The following is a 21,466-nucleotide window of genomic DNA, read 5'->3' as shown; positions in this document are numbered from 1 at the left end:
CACAACAGCATTGCTGTTTTCATACAGACCTGAACTCTTTTCAGCTCTACAGTGTAATACAGCCAGGTCTGATGTTTCACCAGCTCCATTTTAATTATGCTACTGTTTATTAATATATTATTTTTGTTCTACTCAAGCCAGGAATAAATAAGAATCAAGCTGCACAATAAGTGTACCTTATTTTCCATTTATGTTGTTATTAAATCAACAAGTTAAAAGATATTGTTAATTAAAGATATTATTAATGGGAAGAATATCATCAGTCATTAAAAGTCTTATTTGTCCTTAAAAGTATTTATATGATGTTTATCTTTTCTGTCTTGGCTTATACATTTTTTTGTTTTCTTGCCTATTTGTACTGGATTAACTCTTTTGTCTGGTAATTTTTATGTCTCCTTGCTTTGATGTCAAATAAAATTCTTATAAACTTTAAAGCTTACATCAGCTCCCAGAGATCTCTCTAGCTTCCTGAAATATTTATTATATACAGAGCACACAGCTTTTCAAGCGATTAGTTTACTTCCTTTGGTGTCTTTCCCTATGGCATCATTCCTTATTCCATTTACATTATACATAGGTCTGCTTGTTTGTCATTGCTGGCTCCTAATGTTACCCTTTATCATCCTCTTCAAAATAAGACTACACTTTCCTTTCACGGCCCAAATAACATTAACTCTATTAGGATTTACTAATGTACATCTGAGGGTGGACAGCTACAGCACACATGATTTCTGAGATTCCTTGCTATTTTCACATCTTCATGTATATCGTTTGTACTAATTATAATAAAGTCTGATATAATCTCCAGTGAACATAGTTATTAAAAAGATATCCTGTAATAAATCTATGAAGTTGCTTTGTGGTTTAATTTTTGTTAATATATCACAATATTCTTCACAGCATTTCAGTATAGTACTGTTTAGGGTCAGAAACAGACCATAAACCTTCATTTGTGTCACTCTACTTTGCAGTTTTGCATATATCTTCACATGATATTTGCTTTTAAATGAATTCATTCATTATTTCTGAAAGAATGGTTTGTTTACATTAATAGTATTGATGACACAGTGACTGTCTTCAAGAAATAAAAGAAGTGAGGTTTACTTCAAAGAAAACACATCTTATTTGAATAGGAAAATTAATGCTAACACTATAAGAGTACCATAATAGTTTGTTCTGGTTAGGGGGACTAATGCAATGCACATTGTCTGCTGAAGAAAGAAAAATGAAATGACAGAGGAGAGTCTAGTGCTGGAATGGACAGGAGGAAGGGCAATGAGCAATGGGATGATTGACCATTGATAAAACTGTGGCCAAGGCAGAAAATTAAGGAAAGAGAAGCCTTGGTGAGGATGGAAATGTGGGAGAAGGACAAAGAGAACCTCTGAGAAGCTTGCATATTGTTATTGTGAGGGTGAGGGAGCTCTGGCACAGGCTGCTCAGGAAGGACGTGGAGGTTTCCAAACCCGCCTGGACATGTTCCTGTGTGACACGATCTAGATGGACCTGCTTTAGCAGGGGCATTGGACTGGACTGCACATAGCTTTCATCGAGCTAGTCACTGCCAGCTCTCTGGTTCTTTGTCACTATGTAATCAATATGTGTCTTCCCTTACCTGCTTTGGCCACCACAGAGTGCCTTTGGCTGTGGTGCACTCACTATGCAGGCCTGTTTTGGAGGATTTCATCTGCTTATGAGGCTTTTCATCTTTTTATGCTGATGGTTCTGCATATTGATTTTTTCCCCTATTGACTTGTGCCTGCTCAGAGAGTAGTTTGTGTGAGATATCCTGAACCTCCTCAGCACATCCGAAATGGTGATTCTGCCAACACTTCAGTTCCCAAATCCTCTTATACTAGTCACTGACACACTACTCTTCCACACTTACATTATGGAGGTCCAATTTATCTCCTTTTCTGAACACCAAATTCATTTTGGAAATTCCTCCAGATGTCTTTCCTTCCACACAGTAAAAATACCAGCCCAACCACTTTCCACCCAGATCATTACAACACCCCCTTCTGATTGCCAGCACCTCTGTTACATTTTTCTAATTCATTTAAAATATAACTATCTTGCTAGCTTGTTAGCTAATGTCTTCCATCACTGCTTTGAATCTTCCTTCCTACTTCTCATTAAAGTACTGAAAACTCAAATACTGAAATTGAGAATTGAAATGCTTTTCCCTAATTATCATGGAGGTACATGAATAACTCATTATGGGCTCCTGACATAATGTTCAACAGCTTCTTACTGCAAAAGCCATTGCATGGATATTTCCAAACTCATAGGACTCCAAACCCTAATGCCCCATGAAAACATGATTTTTTTGGATTTTTTCTTGTTTCTTAATATGACAACACATTTCTACTTTTAAAATATTTCTTTTAGAATGGTTGGCCAACGCTTCACTGTCTCTTTCACATGGAAATATCACTGAAAATTTGTGTAGAAAACTGTATCAGCACAGAAGTTCCTTTCTCTCCTGTGCCTTATGGATACCTTCTCTACTTCCCACTGCTTTAATGCAGCAGGTTCAAAGCAGTGTACTGTTTGTAGACAACAGCTGACAACGGGACATTTCTTTGTCGGTTATTCATTAAAAGGATATATATGATAACCTGTACAAACAATTAAGATTTTAAAGTCTGTGCAAGTCAAACATTTTGTTTAGCTATAAAAATCATCAAATGTTGTAGGTGATGGGCAAAAATTCGGTTAAGGACAAACTGTGAAGGCAGGTTCTTCACAAAGATATATGTGAGGTGGATGGTAAACAAAGCTTTTGCTGCAGGCATATTGCATTTCCTGCTGATCGTCCATACACTGAGAGTTAAAATGCAGCGTGTGATTTTGACAAAAACCAAATGTTTGCTGTTACCTGCTGATTCCAGGTAAGTATAATGCAGTAGGATTTATTTTCATTTTTGTACATTGCCCAGCATCTACCAAAAAGGACATAGAAGTTTCCCAGATAACTAATGAGAAGTATAAAGCCAAAGAAAGTATCAGTTTTAAGAATATAGATAAGATCCTGATCCTGAGCTTTCTATGAAATAACTTTCACGATGAGCAACACTGACATGTAAGTACAGTGGAAAATCACATTTGTGAGATATTTTTAATATAATGGTGGCTCTTACCTCCTTGTTCACACAGCTGTTGTGCTAAGGCATCCTTGAATATAACTTGGCCTCTATGAGTAGCTGTAGCCCTGTGGACATGAAAGAGACAACAATAAATAACGTAGTATACCTGTTTATATATGTATATGTATATCTATATGCATGACTAATCAAATCAGAAGTTCCATTCTGCTTTCTTCCTATGTTCTTCTTTCTGCATTCTTTTAAATTCATAGGATCATTTGTGGGGATTGTTTCTGTGCATAGCAAAAGAAAATTTTCTGAACTAAAATGGCTAGGTTGGTAATAAAAAACACTGGCATAGGGATCCAATGAAGAACATGAGTAAAAGTAAGTGTATCACAAAGCTAAGCACATCACTCTGTCTGGGAGATCATACCTGTCTCAATACAGAGCAGAAGAAATGGTTGTAGAGCTGCTGTCTTGTCAAAGTAACAGTACACAATCCAATAGGAAATAACAAAAAGCAATATTGCTATATGCTACAGATAGAAATGGGTATCCAGAAATCCTCTCTGGAAATAATAGGAGAGATAAGTAAACTCTCTGCCCCAGGCTTCTGTCAAACATCTCCAAAAACAAAGAGACCCTACAACATTTCTTGGTACACTTCATTGATCTTTCTTTTAGTTTTTTCATTGTTCAGATGAGATAAAGTGGATTACCTTCTCCTTTTTTTAATCACCATCATTCTTTCTCTTCCCCCCGCCCCCTGAGTTAAGTATCCCAATACCTTCACACTGTCTGTCCTCTAACTATTCACTTTGTGAACTACCGTCTTCTTGGTCTCTTCTGGTCTCAATCTGGCTGCATCTTTGAGAAAGTGATATACTTAGTGCTGCAAATAGAGTTTCTGTACCTAAGGTCTCCTCAATTGTGTCTAAGAAATAATTATTTCCAATTAATGACCCAAAGATAACAGATCAGCTAATGTACCATGGAGAAAGATTTGTCATTTTGTTTTCTCATAATCACCTGGAAATACAATGCAATTTGATTTGTTTTTCTCCTAGAGCTGTCATGCCAACAGTGCTAGTTATTCTTTATTTCCAATTGCTCATTTCTTCCTTCTTTTCTAAATGCAGTACTTCATAACTTCAGTTTATCTTGGAGATTTCAAAACCTTTCAGGATTTGCCAGTGTTGCTTTTGAAGTCTGATTTCTTGCAGCCAAAGTTCTTCCAGTATCTGTCTAGACTCATACATACTCTTCATAAGTGTTCTTTATCCATCCTCCAAGGCAGTAACAAAAATAATTAACATCATTGGCTGCTAGATAGTTCCATATGAACTCCTTGAAACAGTCTCTCAGTTCAACAGTAAGACCCTGAAAGCTACTTATGAGTGGTTTTTCAGCCAGCTGTGTGCCCTCTCTAATGGATCGTGCCTCACATGGTTATGAAAATGTGAGGAAGGACCATAAAGGAATAGTTTGAAAGGAGAGTCGAAATACATCATTTTTTCTTGACTACTAGTCCAGTAACATTGACAAGTAAGAACAACAAAATTAAAACATCTAATATAAAATTTTTCATGTACAGTGGATCTTCAAGGTAAAATCCACCTGCAAACTGTCAAAGCAGGAGCAAATGATCTGATTTGTTTCCTACTCATTTAGAAAAGCTCTCTTTACACTAACATGTGTCCAGAAATGCAGAACTGTGTCCACCTGATGCTCCTAGGGCTTTTAGGTCACTTCCTTCCTCTGCTTGTGGAAGGAGAGCTGTGTTGTTTTTCCCATCTACTTGAACTTTCACAGGCATGTGTAAATGTGTAAAGGAGCCTTGCCTTACCCTGTAGTGACAGTATTTTGACCATGGTCCTAGGATCACATTATCAACGTGAAGTTTTGGTTGTAGTCCTTACCATATGTATCATGGAGACTATTTTAGGATTGTTAAATACAGTAAAACATCATGTAACTGTTCTTCATTTTGTCTTTATCTGCTCTTATGACCAGTGACCAGTAGAGAGTAAAATAAAAGCAAATATATTATCCCTAAACTTAAACGGCAAGAGAGCTGAGACTTTAAGTCTCATTTAAAAGCATGAACTAAAGTAGTTCTTAAAGTTTTGTTGTGGTGAAATCATAATCCCTACATAGGTTTAGGATGCAAATTTCCACACAGTCATATGTGGACACACAAGTCAGAATGGGACCAATCAACTTCCAAAACCAGACACGCGCCCAGGCTTCTTCAAAAGCACCAGGTAAAGTGACCTCTTCTAGCAGCTGAAATGGCAGGACATCTGTTCTGGTTTAGCAAGGAGCAGCTTTTGGCTTAGTAACAGGGGGAGCGGGTTGCAGTGAAGACCTGGTAAAGAGTTTGCGGACTCTACCCCGGCTCATGGGTTCACACCGACCTTCGGCCCAGCTGGGCCAATCTGGCGCCTCTGCCAGCACTATTTAGGGGATGGGAATTTGAAATGCGAGGCAGGAGGTGTAAGAGGGATACAAGATGGAGGCGACCACGCGGACCCTTCAGCCAGAGGAGGAAGGAAGGAGGAGCAGTAGACCGGAGACCCTTCTGCAAGCCGTGGCGAGAATACAAGCTGTGCCCCTGCAACCTGTGGAGATCTGTGGCAGGACTGAGAGCCACCAGCAGCTCCATGTGAGTGAGCCCGGACGGGCGAGGGACTGTGTGGGGAGACGGCCATGGCCCAGGCCGTGTTGGAGAGCCTGTGTGCCACAGAGCAGCCCCACACGAGAGGCAGAGAGGAGCTGCAGCCTTTGGAATGGGTGCACGTCGAAGCAGCCCGTGCAGGGCTGCCGTGTGTGTGAGGTACCCCATGGACTTGCAGGGAGGACTGGTGTGGAGTTCACCCGTCCTGAGGAGGGACAGACGGCAGAAGCTATTGGGAACAGACTAACTGAAACCCCCACTGCCTGCCCCCCCGAACCGTTCGGGGGGGGGGCAAGGTAAAAACACCGGGATCAGGGCTCTGCACCCGGGAAGAGGGGAGGTGTGGCGGGAAGGTGTTCTTAAAAAGGCTGGTTGGACTTTCCATTGATGTATTACTCTGTGTTGTTTCGTTTTGGTTATGTTTTGGGGGTTTTTTTTGGGGGGTATGTTTTAGTTGATGTTGCATTAAATTATTTTCTGTTTTCTTCCCCAAACCGAGTAGCCTCATCTGTTTTGTCCTGAACCTTAAGCGGCAATTAAGCCCTCCCTGCCCTTGAGCAATTCTCAGCCTCTTCGGTATTCGAGGCTAATCGTGGTCTTTGTTCCCTGATGGGCCTAAACCACGACAACATCCCACAGCCAACTTTGGTCCAACACAGTTCCAATGGACATGATTTGTAAATATGTTTCATTGTGGGAATTCCATGTTTTGATCAAAAACCCGTCTCGCTGTGCTCCTGGGCGCATAGAAGAAAATGCCGAACCTAAGGCACAGAAGGCATTCTGTAGGTTTCTATCCCTCCCCCAGGCTGGCAGGGTAGAAGAGGGGGCTCTGTGTAGACAGTGAGAAAGAAAATTTACACTCTGGGACCTCAGAGATGCTGTTTATGCAAGAGCCCAGGATACAGCTCAGGATGTAAGCAACAGTGATGGCAACCACAAAATTACTTTATGAGGCAGATAGAAGCAAACTCTCGAAACACAGACCACATGAGGAGAGGAGCTTGAGTATGTGCATGAATACAAACAAATACCAAATAATACCAATAATACCGAACTGTGTAGTGTTTACTGGATCTCTGCATGCGTGTGAGAAAAAGGGAGTTTGGGGAGAGAGCCAGCAGCTCGTTGAATGATCTACATCTTTCTGTGTCTATCATCCCTTGCTTGATAATGCAGACTAGGAGCCAATTATTGTTACTCCATAGCAGGAGTGATCTGCACCCTGGGGACAACAGTGCCATGCATAAGGGCACTGCTTCCTACAGCACATGCTCACATTAGCATTAGTTTTGCAATGGGCATATGCATGAATTCTGCACCAGCCGGTGTAGCTTTAGAGAATTATTAAGGGTATTGCTACTGTCAGCTTACCACCATTATCTACTTGTTTTTCTCTGTATTTATGCTTTATTCATGGAGCAAATGACAATAATGCAGAGCAATTATGCATGAACTAAGCTACTTTCAGAAAGAACTGCAAAATGTACTTTTTATGTATTGAACTTTGCCAGTGGTGTTCTTACCTGACAGGTGAGATTAATGGAACAGGATTATGAATCTGTATTTTTCCCTTTTAAAAATATGTTAACATATCCATCCCCATACTCACATTCAAATCTAAGAACTACCTAATATTTATAGTAATTACAGTAAAAATAATACTGGCAGTGCCTGGAAAAGACTTAAGACAATTATTCAACTATTAATTATAGATTTTTGTTTTCTTGACATATATATCCAGTAATTGATTTTTGTGCTGCTTTTCAAAAGCTCCTATGCTGTCTTCAGTGTAGTTAAATATTGCTTAGATGAAGGGTACTTACTACTGATTGGTGTTATAGTCTATAGTCCCACTCTGTCATTGTGTGCTATTTATTTCCAGCTAAAGGGCAGGTGACTAATCAAATCTAACCTGTCAGTAAGTCAAAAGGCAAGATGTATGTTCCATGTGTCTCCAGATGTAATTCCTCACTAGGAGTGAATCTTTCCAAAGGGGTGAGAATGAAAAGAAAAATGAGAGGGAACAGGAACATCTTGACACAGTAAGCGAGAGCTTCGAAAGAAAAACAACTTAGAGGTAATAAGGTTCCTCTTTATATTAACTGCACATTTCCATTAGCTTAGATGCATTTGTCTGCTTAGGGCTATGCAAGAGAGAGAGGAAAATGTGTTTTTAAAAGTAGCAAGAGGAGATAAACTGCTGACAGAGGAAGAAAGATATCTGAAGATGAGAAGACTATATCAGGTGTCAAGGCTCACTGTCAGTTCAAGGCATTACTAAACTCATGCTTCAATTACAGCAATTCTGTAAAGAAATTTCATTCCTAAACCACAACTATTCAAGTTGAAATCTAGTGCCACTAAAGAACTTTAGATTGTCTGTCACTGAAAAGTAGAAAAAGAAATATGACTTGTTGATTCTCTACTTGAACTATATATAGTCCACATCACCTGTGAAATAGGACTTGAGGTGCCACCCTGCTCAAGTGCCAACAAGCTTAAAACTACTTTATTCAAGTGTAGTATTGTCAACTCCTCTGAACATAGCATAAGTAATACCAGTTTGTCCCCTGTGTGATAACAAATTATTTGGGGTGGTTTGGGAGAAAGAAATCCATACATTCACAAACCTGCATATAGAGAGTTGTCCCTTCAGCCTTCTGTTGATTAGCTGCAGGATGCTGAGCTGTTTCCAGGAGCAGAGTACCTGTCCCAGGCCTTCCCCTGAGGTTGTCACCATCTGGTCATGCTCTGGGGTTGGCACGCCTGAAGTTTGCTCTGCCTTTACCTGGGTACTTGGCATCTTTGCCAGTCCCTGGTGATGGAAGGCGCTGGGACAAACTCATTTGAGAGGGATCTGGGAACAGTCTAAGGTTTCCTACAGTAAAATACTCTATCTCATGACACCCCCTAGAACATTTTCAAGAGGACCAAGGTAAACAAGGTTATTGTTTTACCTGCACTAGTAGAGTTTGACCCTGTGCCCACAGCTAGCAGCTGCATCACGTGTCCGTACACAATGGTTCATGGCTGATTCTACTTGAGGAAACTCAGGGTGACATCCACAATGCCAGACCTAGGGAAATCAAGTGGCTGGACTACAGGATGCTGAGACTTCCCAAACTCTACAGTGCTGTCTCCTCCAAATCAGGTGTGATTGATGCACTGACTGCACTGACAAGCTGTACTCCCTCCCCGCCAGGGAAAACCTTTGCAGTTTTTATGCAAATAAACTGGTTGATTTTTAGTGCATTGTTCAATTTGCACAGCCATCTCTGCTTGTAGGGTTGTCTTGTTTCAGCTCTTGTCTTTAAAAAAAAAAATGTTCTCCCAGTACTGCCTAATTAAGAGATCTCAAAATAAAATAAGTCCAAAAGTAAGACGGAGCATAGGTCTTTTGAAGATTAAGTACCCAGGGTAGCTGTGTCCAGCCTTTCTTGGCAGCAGTGTGAAACATTTTCTTGCAGTGCCCTTCAAAGCTGATTTAATGAGCAGTTACTGTGAGGCTGGGGTAATGTGTGTTTTAGCTCATGTCTCCTACCATGGCTGAAACCTTCAGTGACAATTTCTTCAAGAGGAGACAAGACCAGCATATTTAACCTTAGTGGGGGATAGTGCTGATATTTGGGCCAGCAGGGAACATACACACGTGGCTACTGATCCAGAGTGTACTTGGGTAGAAGGCTTTCAGCTACTGGTTAAATGCCTCCAAGTCATTTTTTCCAGTTTTCGCTTGACATGCAAGCACAGTCTAATTAAAGTAAAAGGAATGACATTGGTGTTTTCTGAAAGACATATTATTGACTCTGCCTTTCCCTCCCTGTCCCCAGTGGCTTCTTCCCTGAGATGTTATAAAAAAACCCAATGATCTGTCTTGACCATACTCAACTGAAACTCTCAGGGAAATCTGGCAGGTATTCCAATGTCTACTTGTGTAGACATTTGTTCAAGAGACTGGAATTGGCACACTCACTCTAAAAGCCTTGTTCAGAGGTGAAAAGTCTTCAGAGAGAAAGGATTAAAATGGTGACTATGTTGGTTGTTAGAGGGCAAGAGAATTCACTTCTTTTGAGGAAGCTGTCCTCAGCTGAAGTTTGTGATTCACATTCATAAACTATGCTCATGACAATAGGTGAGTTAAGACTCCTTTGCTTTCACACAGAATAAATGCGGGAGGAACAAGCCTTCTCTCTTGTCTCTGGATTTCTCTCTGGGGACTACATGTAGGGAAAGGGATTCAAAAGTCAGCCTAAGGGTGCAGTGATCATCTTTGCTAAAATTTTGTTCAAAACAATTTTTGAAAGTAATAAAGTCTAAGAGACTGAAAATATAGAACAAACGTCAAAAAGCTTTCTCAGCATGAGCCAACACACACCAAGGAAAGAAATCAAAGTCTCCTTTTGGAAATGTTTTTGGTATTAAAAAAACATTTAAAGCCACATATTTCTGTACATAGAAGGGGAGACCATGTGTCCCCAGTCAACAACCTTCACCTGAGACCACACTGCCATCAACGGAACATGTATCAAAGCATTGATATGGCTGGCAGCAACTCTCACTGGGTTGTGATAAAACACACTATGTGCAGATGTGGGCTGCTTCTCCCTCCCACGCACCATCTATGCGCTCTGAAAAGCTAATTGCAACTCTTTCACTGTTGCATCCAGCTGATATTGAAGAACTTTTCTCTCATTCAGTACAAATGCAAAACATTCATTTTTAAAACCTACAACCTTAAACATATTTCAGCCTCTTTTAGTGTGCAGTGGTCCATGCGCACTCCTGTGTGTTGACCTGAGGTGTATATTTTTGACTGCAAATGGCAGTCCAGCACACACTTACAAGACAATTGTAAGAATTAAGCTGTGTTTTGTTGTTCCTCTTTGACATTTAAAAAAAAGTTTTAGCTTGAGAGACAATATGATTATTTGGGGTAAATATAAGGGGAGAAACACACCAGCTAAATGGTAACATCAGTCCCAAATGAAATTTATTTAATTCTTTATGTTTTAGCATAGAATCCTGTGCTAGGCTGTGTACACTTAGTGTGTACATGTGCTGGTCTGCTTAGGGATTGATTTAAGTACACATTTAAAGATTTTCTTTAACCAAGATTTGAGTAAGGCAAATATCTTCAAGTAGAAAAAATAGATGAGATGAAGATATAATTACAGTCTGTATTACAGAGAATGGATCCAATGTTAGAGCATGGGAATCAGAAGGGTGCACAGGCAGCTCCAGCCCCTACACTTTACAATTTAGAACTTTCCTTTGTAGTCCTAAAAAAACACCAAAATTATATTTGGTATTTATTTGTTTATTTAGATGTGAGTACAAAAGAGGGATATGACAAAACAGTATATATGCATTATGAAAGAGGAGAAAACTGAGAATTATCATTCTAAACTGTATCTCAGTATTTTCATCCTCCTTTCCTTTGTATCTCAGGCAATAAAAATATGAGTTTTTAAATTCTATCTAGTTTTATGTGACTGGAATGATTAGAGCTTCTTGCTGACCAAAAGCAGATTAGGACTTTCTCCTTAGGTACAAGAAATCCAACATTTTCATTAGTATTTTGTATTGTGTGATTATAAAGGAAAGTAAATTCTATTTTTTCTTCATTTCAAATATAGGGTTATTGCAGTGGCATCTGCCAAGCAGTCAGCTCATACAAATAATAGAACAAGCATCCATTGTTCCTCCATTGACAGAGTCAACAACTAGGTCCCTGTTTTCTACCTTTTTCAGTGCTGTCCTTGTCTTAGGTTTTGCAACCTACTCTATTAGCTACTAAAACATCAGTTGTACAGATTTTAGGTTTTTAATGCATTGAGTATTTATAACTATTTAGAATCTATATTCAGCCTCAAGCTAATGAATATATTACATTGTTTTATTATTAAAAAATAGTTTTCTCAAAATTTTGTTTGTGTAGCCTTCTAAAGCCTATATTTAACCAAAATATCATTCAATCACCTAAATTATCCTTCAAGAACAAAAATATCTTTGTCTTTTCCAGTATCACAAGAAGAAATGTTACAGTTACTGTAGATTTTAAAGTACTTGATGACTCTAAAGGAACACAGAATTATTAAGTAGTCTCACAGCACATCGTTTTTTCCTATATGCTTCTACAATGAGTATGATCCTTTTCTTAACATGTACTAAGTCTGACAGTGCTGACCAACTAGGGTGAGCTCAGCAGAGGCCACCAAGAGAGACTGAGGGACCAAGGCTCAGTCAGCCATAAGAAGAGATGACTTTGGGGGACCTGACAGCAGCCAGCCAAGGAAAGTTGTGCAATTGCTCTCCATCTCCACTATATTTAAAGACCCACTGGATTAAGACCCCGGGCAACCTGGTCTAACCCTGCTTTGAGTAGAACGTTGGACTGGAGACCTCCTGACATCCCTTCCAATATGTATTATCTTGGAACAGGCTGCCCAGGGAGGTTGTGGAGTCTCCTTCCTTGGAAGTCTTGAAGACCTGCCTGGACATGTTCCTATGTGACCTGATCTAGGTGACCCTGCTTCTGCAGGGGGGTTGGACTAGATGATCTCTAAAGGTCCCTTCCAACCCTACCATTCTATGATTCTATGATCCTGCAGACCTATGATTCTAAAGGTTTTGCATGTCAGGTAAAAGCAAAGAAATGAAAGCAAGGCTTGCTTCTAACCAGATTAATCAACACTTATTTTGAGAATTGCTTACCATAGCACAAAAGAATTAACTAGTTCATTATGTTCAATGCTTTATGTAAATACCTGTGATATCGATTCTCTCTGTTTATGGCTGTGTATCTCAGAATATCCAGCAGAACTGCCAAGGTTTTTGCATGATTCTAGAGAATCAAGGATTTGTGGGTAGTTGATGCTCTGAGGTTTTCTGGTGGGATACATTTTTTACATGAAAGCTGGTGAGAAATAACATATTCAGCATTATTCTAAGATGATAAAATCTGAAAGAGCAAATGAGATCCTATGATGAAAATAACCTTGATTTTAAAAGAACCTAAATAATGGAAAAAGAAATGATCTTAGGACTGTCTTTTCGGTTCACTGCTCTCATGCCAGCTGTATTACTCTCTATTTCCCAGTTAAGGTCTGAGCAGCCTGCTCTAACTTGCTGCCCACTGCTCCTGAAGGATGTTGCCAGCAGCTACGGATGAGCTGAACCATTTGAGAATCTGGAACCTCATCCTCTGTATTTGCTTTAAAACCCACACAAAGAAATCCTCAAATAGCCAAATTAACCCTATTCCTTAAAATACACTCATTTCCATATTAATTACAGAGATGCAACTGGTGCATACACAATGTGCAAATCAGCTTACAAGGGAAGGATAAAACGTTCCAGCAAAAATCAAAATGTCCACAGGCTTCACCCCAGAGCACATGAGGCAGGTTTTCCTTCCTAAGGCTTCACTGAATACTGAATATTACACTCTTTTACTAATGTTTCTTTGTGCTCTTCCCACTATTCTAATGTTTGTAGACTGGCAATCAAACAAAGTTTGCTAACCTTTCACACACCGATTAAAAGAAAAATAAGGAAGAAACTACTACAGTTGTTATTGAAGAACTATTATTCTCTCCTTATTCTCATTTGTCTCCTGCTTGCTGGGAATATGGTGAAGCTCTCGAAAAAAAATGCAGGATCACTAATCATTCAACAGACAGTTATTTCACCTGCATGGTTTTTAATTTTCAGACAGATTTCTCTGTTGGAAGGAAACATACATCCCTGAAGACCAGCCTACAAATTGAAACAGGCAGGTGAAATATTGCCTTAGGAAAATAATTAATTCCATCAACCACTGAAAAAAAGGACAGATTTGTTAAGTATCATAGAACTCCAGCCAAAAGAAACAGGTGTAATGGCATCAGGTACATGGCATAAACTTGAAAGACTATGGTGAAGAGGCCCAGCAGCAGTAGCAGGAGCTGGATGTACTGGGAAGGGTAAGAGGTTATTCAAGGACCCTGGAGGTATTGCAAGTAAGGCTAAGATGTGGTGTAAGGGCATGTGGGAGTATTGTGGTGTGGCCTCTATAGGCACTTACTGACAAAAGAGAAAGAAAACCAGGCTTCATGGATTCTGATGCTCATGGCATAGTTGAGTATTTCTTTAACAAAAATGTTTGTTTCAGGGATGCCCATTTGAGTAATATCTTAAGATTTGGATTAAGAGAAACTTAGAGATCTGAATTATCTAAATCTTATCCAAATGCTCCCATCTCAGCCAGAGAAATCAAACAAAAACAGATTTAAAGAGAACAATCTGTCCCCATGTCCTTCCACAACACATCCTGTCCTCCAGCTCTGCTTTCCAAGCAGCTTTCAGCAGTTGTTAGGGCTCAGCAAAGCCCTTGCGCTCCCCATACATGGTGTCAGCAATGGCCTTGGTGATGGCCCCTACTTCTAGTGTGCATGGGAGCTCTGTCCCTGTGAGCTGGCAGCTATGGTGAGGACCCAACTTTCTCCTCTGCTGCTGGCTCTAAAGTGGGTGACTTCAGCTGCTTCTGAGCTATGGGCACAATTTTCTTTCCTCCACTCAGGAAACCATGGCCTGCCCACAGAGATATCTTCACACCCCAGAGAGAATTGTAAGCTTGTAAGAAAATCCAGGTTGGAAGGGATTTCAGGACGTCTCCAGATCAACTTGCTGCTCAATGTAGGATCAGCTACACTAATCAAACACTTACATCCCTGCTATGTCTTTTGCCACACTGCCCAACAGCAAGTCTAGGTTCACAGTTCTGGTATTTGTGAATGTTTTTGCATAGTAAAATACTGCTAGGGTTATCAAGATTGCATTAAACAAAAGCTACCGTGTGAACTTCAACTTGAATTAGTCAGTCACTTGACACAGGCATAAATACTCCCAATTTACAACTCACTTGAGCAGCAGCCTCACATATAATATATTGTTCCAACAATAATGAGTTTGAACCCATGTTTCTCTGTGGGAAACAATTAATGATTTATCTTACTCAGAAATGAATTACTCACTAAGCTACACTGCCATATCTCCTTTTGATACTGTGTTCCTAATGATGTTTTTGAGTCTATTATTAAAAAAAAAAAAGACATAAAAGGTTAAAACCTCTTCTCTTACAGTAAAATGTTAACAATGAGATTTATAACCACAGCCTTGAAAGAAACCAAAGTAACAGAGAATCTAAGCAATAACATAAATATTTCCAGGATATATGATTGGTCTTGGTTCTTTGTTACTGACTCATTTTTCCTCTAAGCACACATTTGTCTTCAGAAATCATTGGCAGAAGGAGCACAACACTAGAATGAATCTTCGTAGGAAAATATACTGCTGATGTTTTGAGACTCTTTAGTACAGTCCCAATACTTGATTCCCTATGCCCCAGGTGAATAAAAAATGGCAATATTGGGTGAAATGCAATCAGACTTCAACTATTCATTATTTGCTAATGACAGTTTCCAACCAAAATAAATATATTGGGAACTCAGTTTAGTAATGTTGGCAATAAGGTGAACTTTTCAAAAACACACAAATAATTGTTGCTCTGTTACATGAAATATTGCTTGGGAGCTCAAATTCCCATGTCTTGAATCCCAATTGCCACGTATTCCAGATGAAGGGATTCATCAGAGACTTGCACATCTGGTGCTGTATACAACAGAGTGGCGCTGGAAATTAGAGAAATTAATCTATAATTTGTATCACTAAGAAGTTCATGGTTGATTAATAAAACAGCAAACTTGAGCTAACACTTTATGATAAAAGAGGACCCCTTCTCAAAACTGATATTCTAATGGGGTTTTCAGAGTTTCAAAGTATTAAATATTTCTTTCTTTTAAAGACTGGAACAAATAAACAACCAGAAATGTGTGTTTTGTTCTTTGGAATCTCTCCTCTTCAATTAAGGAACTTTGAGTAGTAGGTCCACTGCTGCATTTAGTACAAGCCACTGTATCATTAGGGAAGAGATACTTCCCAGGAGCTGCTCATAATAAATTCAGGAGTGTATCAGAGTAAATTAGACAGGTTTTCAAAAGCCTTGGTCCTCTGAGCACTCCCTTTGGCAAGTTATCAAAGTATTGGCTCCAGGCAGAGTGCCCTGGCAATGGGAAGCAGTGACATCCCTATCCATGTTGTAAATCTTCCCAATCAGTCTAAGTAAAACTGACCAGTTGACCAAGCATCGCCATTATAGATGGATTCATAACATAAGAGAGTTGATGGAAAATCACATTAAAGTACCACAAGTATTTATTGTTTTAAACAGCAGTTTCCCGTTTTGAATGGTCATCAGACAGTCACTGATCTCTGGGGAAAAAGAAAAAACCAAAACCCGATGCCTGCACAGAGAATGGCTGAAATGTTGAAAAACTATAATGATAATATGCAAGCTAGAAGGTACCTCGTCCCTGTGGGTAGGATGGATGTGGCTGTAAGTCAAAAGACTTGAAGAAAGATCCATCAGACAGATGGAAGGAATAGCAGTAAACTCTCAACTGGTAAAGGCATACAGATGACAGAGACACAATTATCAATTTAGAAGAAAATAAGACATATCTGAGAAGAGCATCTAAAAACAATGCTGTAAAAATAGCAGCACTAACTATGCAGTACCACTTGTTTGGCACAAGCTAAGGAAACATTCATTGGCAAAGATTAACTCTGCTATGTTATTCTGTTAGTAAGACTGTGAAAAACAATATATCACAAACAACAATTTAAATGTTTTAAAATACAGCTGGTGATCTAAGCCTTTTAGCTTTCAGGTGTATCCATTTCTGAGGATCCCTCATTCAGCTCATAATAAGTTTGGATTCTCTATATGACATTGATACTTTTTTTTTTTTTTTAATTTGGTTGACCTGAGACCAATCTCATGCATTTAAACTGAAGTCCAGGGTTTATCTCTTATGACAGCTCAGTGGACATGTGTTCATTTGCATCAACTGCCTTCAGAATTTCAAATGACAAATTTATTTCTATTTTTCAAGATACATTGCACCTAAACTTTGTTCTGCCTATGTTATTTATTGACTCTGTATGAAATGGAATGTAAAATTATCAGAATTCCTAAACTAAGGGAAATAGATAATATCACAAATATTTTTAGATACATTTGGTCAACCAGAACATGACTCTTATCCAAGTTTCTATTCAGAAACCTTTTCATAGAGTGGTAGGGGTTGGAAGGGAATCTTAGACATCATCTAGTCCAGCTCACCTGCCAAAACAGGTCCACGTAGATCAGGTCACACAGGAACTTGTTGAGGCTGATTTTGAAGACCTCCAGAGAAGGAGACTCCACATCCTCCCCTCTGGGCAGCCTGTGCCAGGGCTCCGTCATCCTCACAGTAAAATAGTTTTATCTTATTTTTAAGTGGAACTTTTTGTGTTCCAGCTTCATCCCATTACCCCTTGTCCTGTTGCTAGATACTGTCAAAAAAAGGGATGTCTCGACCTCCTGACACCCATCATTTAGATATCTATAAATATTAATGAGGTCTCCACTTAGTCTTCTCCAGACTAAACAGCCCCAGTTCCCGCAGCCTTTCCTCATATGAAAGAAGTGCCAGTCCCCTGATCATCTTGGTGGCTCTGTGCTGGACTCTCTCCAGAAGTTCTCTGTCCCTCTTGAGCTGAGGAGCCCAGAACTGGACACAGGACTCCAGATGAGGCCTCATCAGGGCAGAGTAGAGGGAGAGCAGAACCTCCCTTGACCTGCTGACCACACTCTTCTTGATGCATCCCAGGATGCCATTGGCCTTCTTGCCCACGAGGGCACATTGCTGGCTCATGTTCAGTTTATTATCAGTAAGGACTCCCAGGTCTCTCTCTGGAAAGCTGCTCTCCAGTAGGTCAATCCCAGCCTGCAGTGGTGCAGCATATTTGGTTCATCTCTGCTTGCTACAACAATTTTCAGACCTTAATTTTGCAGCTGTTAGTAGTGTTGTGGAAAATTATTCTTCAATATTTTCTACACTGATATCTGGTCTTTCTAAGAGTTTACCAATAAGAACACTGTAAAGAATTTGGATGTGTTTTTTGAAATTGTCCCTTTATTTTTCTCCAGACTACTGCATATGCTTCATTATGCACATCAAAATACATTAAATTTCAGAAAGCATTTGTTTTTCATTTGCTAAAGTTTATTTCCTGGAGCATAAATATTGGTCCTGTTGAATTATATTTTAAAAGAACAGCACCTATACCCCTTATAGTCAATTTAAATACTATTCATGCTTAGACAGACATTTATGTAAATTAACACTTCTGAAACTTTTATTTTTAGGATTACTCTAAAAAACCCCAAAAAAACCACCAAAACCCAAACTGTTTAAAACCTTGCATTTCTGAGGTTAGAAACCCATGGCTGCATTCTCAATGTCAGATATGCTGAACCATGATACTTTGTGATTTTGCAAGCTGTTTATGTGGTAGTGGATTAACTTAACACATTTTCCTGTTCAACTCCATGCAGTGGGAGTGTACACATCATTCCCCACCCAAAGTAAGGAGCAGTGATTTCTAAGGCACAGAAAGGTTATCACTTGCAGCCACATCAATATCATCTTTCTCTTGGTCTCTCAACTCAACTCAAGCTCCTCCTGGATGAAGAAGAGATTGAAAAAGTGTGGCCAGTCGGAGGTCCTTGCCAAACATGAGCTGCCCCAAATTTTTCTCCCTGTGATCCTTTTGTCTACAATAATCCTTCCCAATGTTTCCTCCAGCATGACACTCCGTATTCAAACACCCAAGATAATGTATTGAAGACACTTAAGCTGCCACCAACTTTCATTGTAATGGACCTACAAGTTCAAAAATAATTAGTGTAGGGAGAAAGAGGAATGGATGGACAGCATTATCACCCCAGTAATATATCTTAGATTAAATCAAATCAAATTTCTCTCTTTTCTCTTCCTGGTTTTAACTGGCACAGGCACCTTCTAATGCTGGTGACAGAAAATTTTAATATTACTTAGTGACTGTCTGAAAACTGGACAATTGCCCAGGAAATGGATCTGTACTATGTCACCATGCACAGCAGTTACCCATTTTAAAACATAACCTTCCTAATCAAAGGACACACAACATAATGAAGAAAAATTACCCTAGTCACTTATTTCAGAAGTACTAGAAGGTGAAATAAGCTTGCAGTTAGTTATTGCACTGTTAACCTCTGATCCTAAAGGAGTTCTGTGGTCTTGAACACATTAGCATCAGTAAGTAGGTAACTGACAGCTTTTTACTGAGCACCATTATGTTGTGCCTCAGGATGCCACAACTAAAAAGGTATGTGTTTTCTTTGACAAACTGAGGAGATGTCCCAAACTGGTTTGATGCAGTTTGTGTGTTGGATGCCAAAAGAGGTGGGAGGGATGCCCAAGGTGCTGTAAGGAAGATCTGGAAATCTATCGGCCATAACTTCCTATGAGTCCAAGGGATATCTCAGGGTTCAAACACCTTCCCAGCATTTATTCTTCACATCCTTAGTGTCACACAGCACAACAGTGGGCAGAAAGGCTGCAGAAGTCAGGTGGTCAACAAACTGCCATTGCAGGAGGGAGGAGGAGCCAATGTGATGTTCAGAATAAAACACTTCTGGAAGATTTGGGATCAGCAAAATAGTAATGGGAATTTCTGCATTTCACAGATAAATGCTTTTTGTTTTATAAGAGTGTATAAATCTTGTTTGCAAATTGAGTAGAATTTTGAATTCAAAAAATGAGGTTAAAAAGATACTATTAAGTCAAAAAGTTCCCTTTCAACATTTTTTAAAGTGAAAATAATAATAATAATAATAATAATAATAATAATAATAATAATAATCCTCTTCCAGTTTTATGTAAAAAATTGCATCCTTTACTTAAATTGATCTTTCCCCTCATTTTAACAGAAATGTTCTTCTAATCTTAGTGAAGAGTCAGAGCAAAACTGAGAAAGTGTGGGCTGGATGATCAGGTAGTGAGGTGGATTGTTAACTGGTTGAAGGGAAAAAGGCAGAGAGTTGTGATTAAATGGGGCAGTGTCTAGTTGGAGGCCTGTGTCTAGTGGAGTCCGTCAGGGGTCAGTGCTGGGACCAGTACTGGTCAATATATTCATTAATGAGCTTGATGAGGGAACAGAGGGCATTTTCAGCAAATTTGTTGATGATCCTAAACTCAGGAGCATAGCTGACACACAAGAAGGCTGTGCTGCCATTCAGTAAGACCTGGATAGGCTGAAGAGTTGGGCATTTTCAATAAGGGCACGTGTAGAGTCTTGTATCTGGGAAAGAATAACCCCGTGTACCAGTACAGGTTGGGGGATGAACTCCTAGTGAGTAGTGTAGGGGAAAGGGACTTGGGGGTCATGGTGGGCAGCAGGATGAGCATGAGCCAGCAATGTGGCCTCGTGGCCAAGAAGGCCAATGGCATCCTGGGGTGTATTAGAAGGGCCGTAGGCAGTAGATCGAGAGAGGTTCTCCTCCCCCTCTACTCTGCCCTCGTGAGACTGCATTTGGAATATTGTGTCCAGCTCTGGGCTTCTTATTTCTAGGAGGACAAGGAACTGCTGGAGAGAGTCAGTGCAGAGCCACAAAGATGATGGAGTGGAGCATCTCCCTCATGATGAAAGGCTGAGGGAGCTGATGCTCTTCAGCTTGGAGAAGAGGAGGCTGAGGGGTGGCCTCATTAATGTTTACAAATACTTAAAGGATGGGTGTCAGGACGATGGAGCCAGGCTCTTCTCAAAGATATCCAGTGATAGGACAAGTGACAATGGGTACACAGTGGAACATAAGAAGTTCCAAAGAAATATAAGGAAAAACTTCTTCACTGTGAGGGTGAGGGAACACGGGAACAGGCTGCCCAGATGGGTTATTGAGTCTTTTTCTCTGGAGACATTCAAAACCCACGTGGACGAGTTCCTGTGTGACCTACTCTAGGTGGTCCTGCTCTGGCAGGAGTGTTGGACTAGATGATCTTTCAAGGTCCCTTTTAACCCTTAAGATTATGTGATTCTGTGATTTTCTTTTACTAAAGATTTAGCTTTTGATTCTTTGTGGCCCTAGCTTTTTAGTCAGAAGTCTACAGAGAACTGAAATCTCATTTGGCGAGGTGTAAGGACACGGAAACATGCTTCCTTTCCATCTCAGACAGAAATTCAGATGTTCTGAATTTGTAATCAAATGAAACAATAAGAGCCTGACTTAGATGATTTTTTCTTTAAATTTTTGTATCATTAAATACAATGTGAGATATACTTTGTGATAATTTTAAAAATAAAAGCCATCTAGAAACCAAAAAGTAGAAACACTTTCCTAGATTTCCTACTGACACCATGCTTCCACTTGCCATTTGCCAGTGGGCCACAGGGATGAGAATTACTGTTCACATTGTGTGGTCAGCACAGCCTTATCCTCTATGGGGCTTCTGTGGGACATGCCCTGCCTCCATCATTGCAAACCAAGAGCAGACAGCAGTGCAGCAAGCTGTGGTGAGGAATACAGGGGATCATAGAATCAGAGAATGGCAGGGATTGGAAAGGACCTCTAGAGCTCATGCAGTCCAATCCTCTGCTAAAGTAGGTTCCCCTCAATCAGGTCACACAGGAATGCATCCTGATGGGTTTGGAAACCTCCAGAGAAGGAGACTCCACACCCTCCCTGGGTAGCCTGTGTCAGTGCTCCCTCAACCCCAGAGGAAAGAAGTTT

The 21,466-nt window shown here is 39.9% G+C and overlaps 1 protein-coding gene across 1 annotated transcript in view; it reads right to left on the bottom strand.

Annotated features, from left to right (window-relative positions):
* The window catches only part of RELN (reelin), a 296,993-nt gene that overhangs the window by 170,673 nt on the left and 104,854 nt on the right, over positions 1–21,466 (bottom strand). The window contains exon 4 of the mRNA XM_062020283.1: positions 3,144–3,214. Coding sequence (XP_061876267.1) covers positions 3,144–3,214 — 71 coding nt within the window. The remainder of the gene's footprint in view (positions 1–3,143; positions 3,215–21,466) is intronic.

Source organism: Colius striatus, chromosome 1, assembly GCF_028858725.1.
Source record: "Colius striatus isolate bColStr4 chromosome 1, bColStr4.1.hap1, whole genome shotgun sequence".
In the NCBI taxonomy this organism is placed as follows: Eukaryota; Metazoa; Chordata; class Aves; order Coliiformes; family Coliidae; genus Colius; species Colius striatus.
This window is presented reverse-complemented; position numbering and strand designations above follow the sequence as displayed.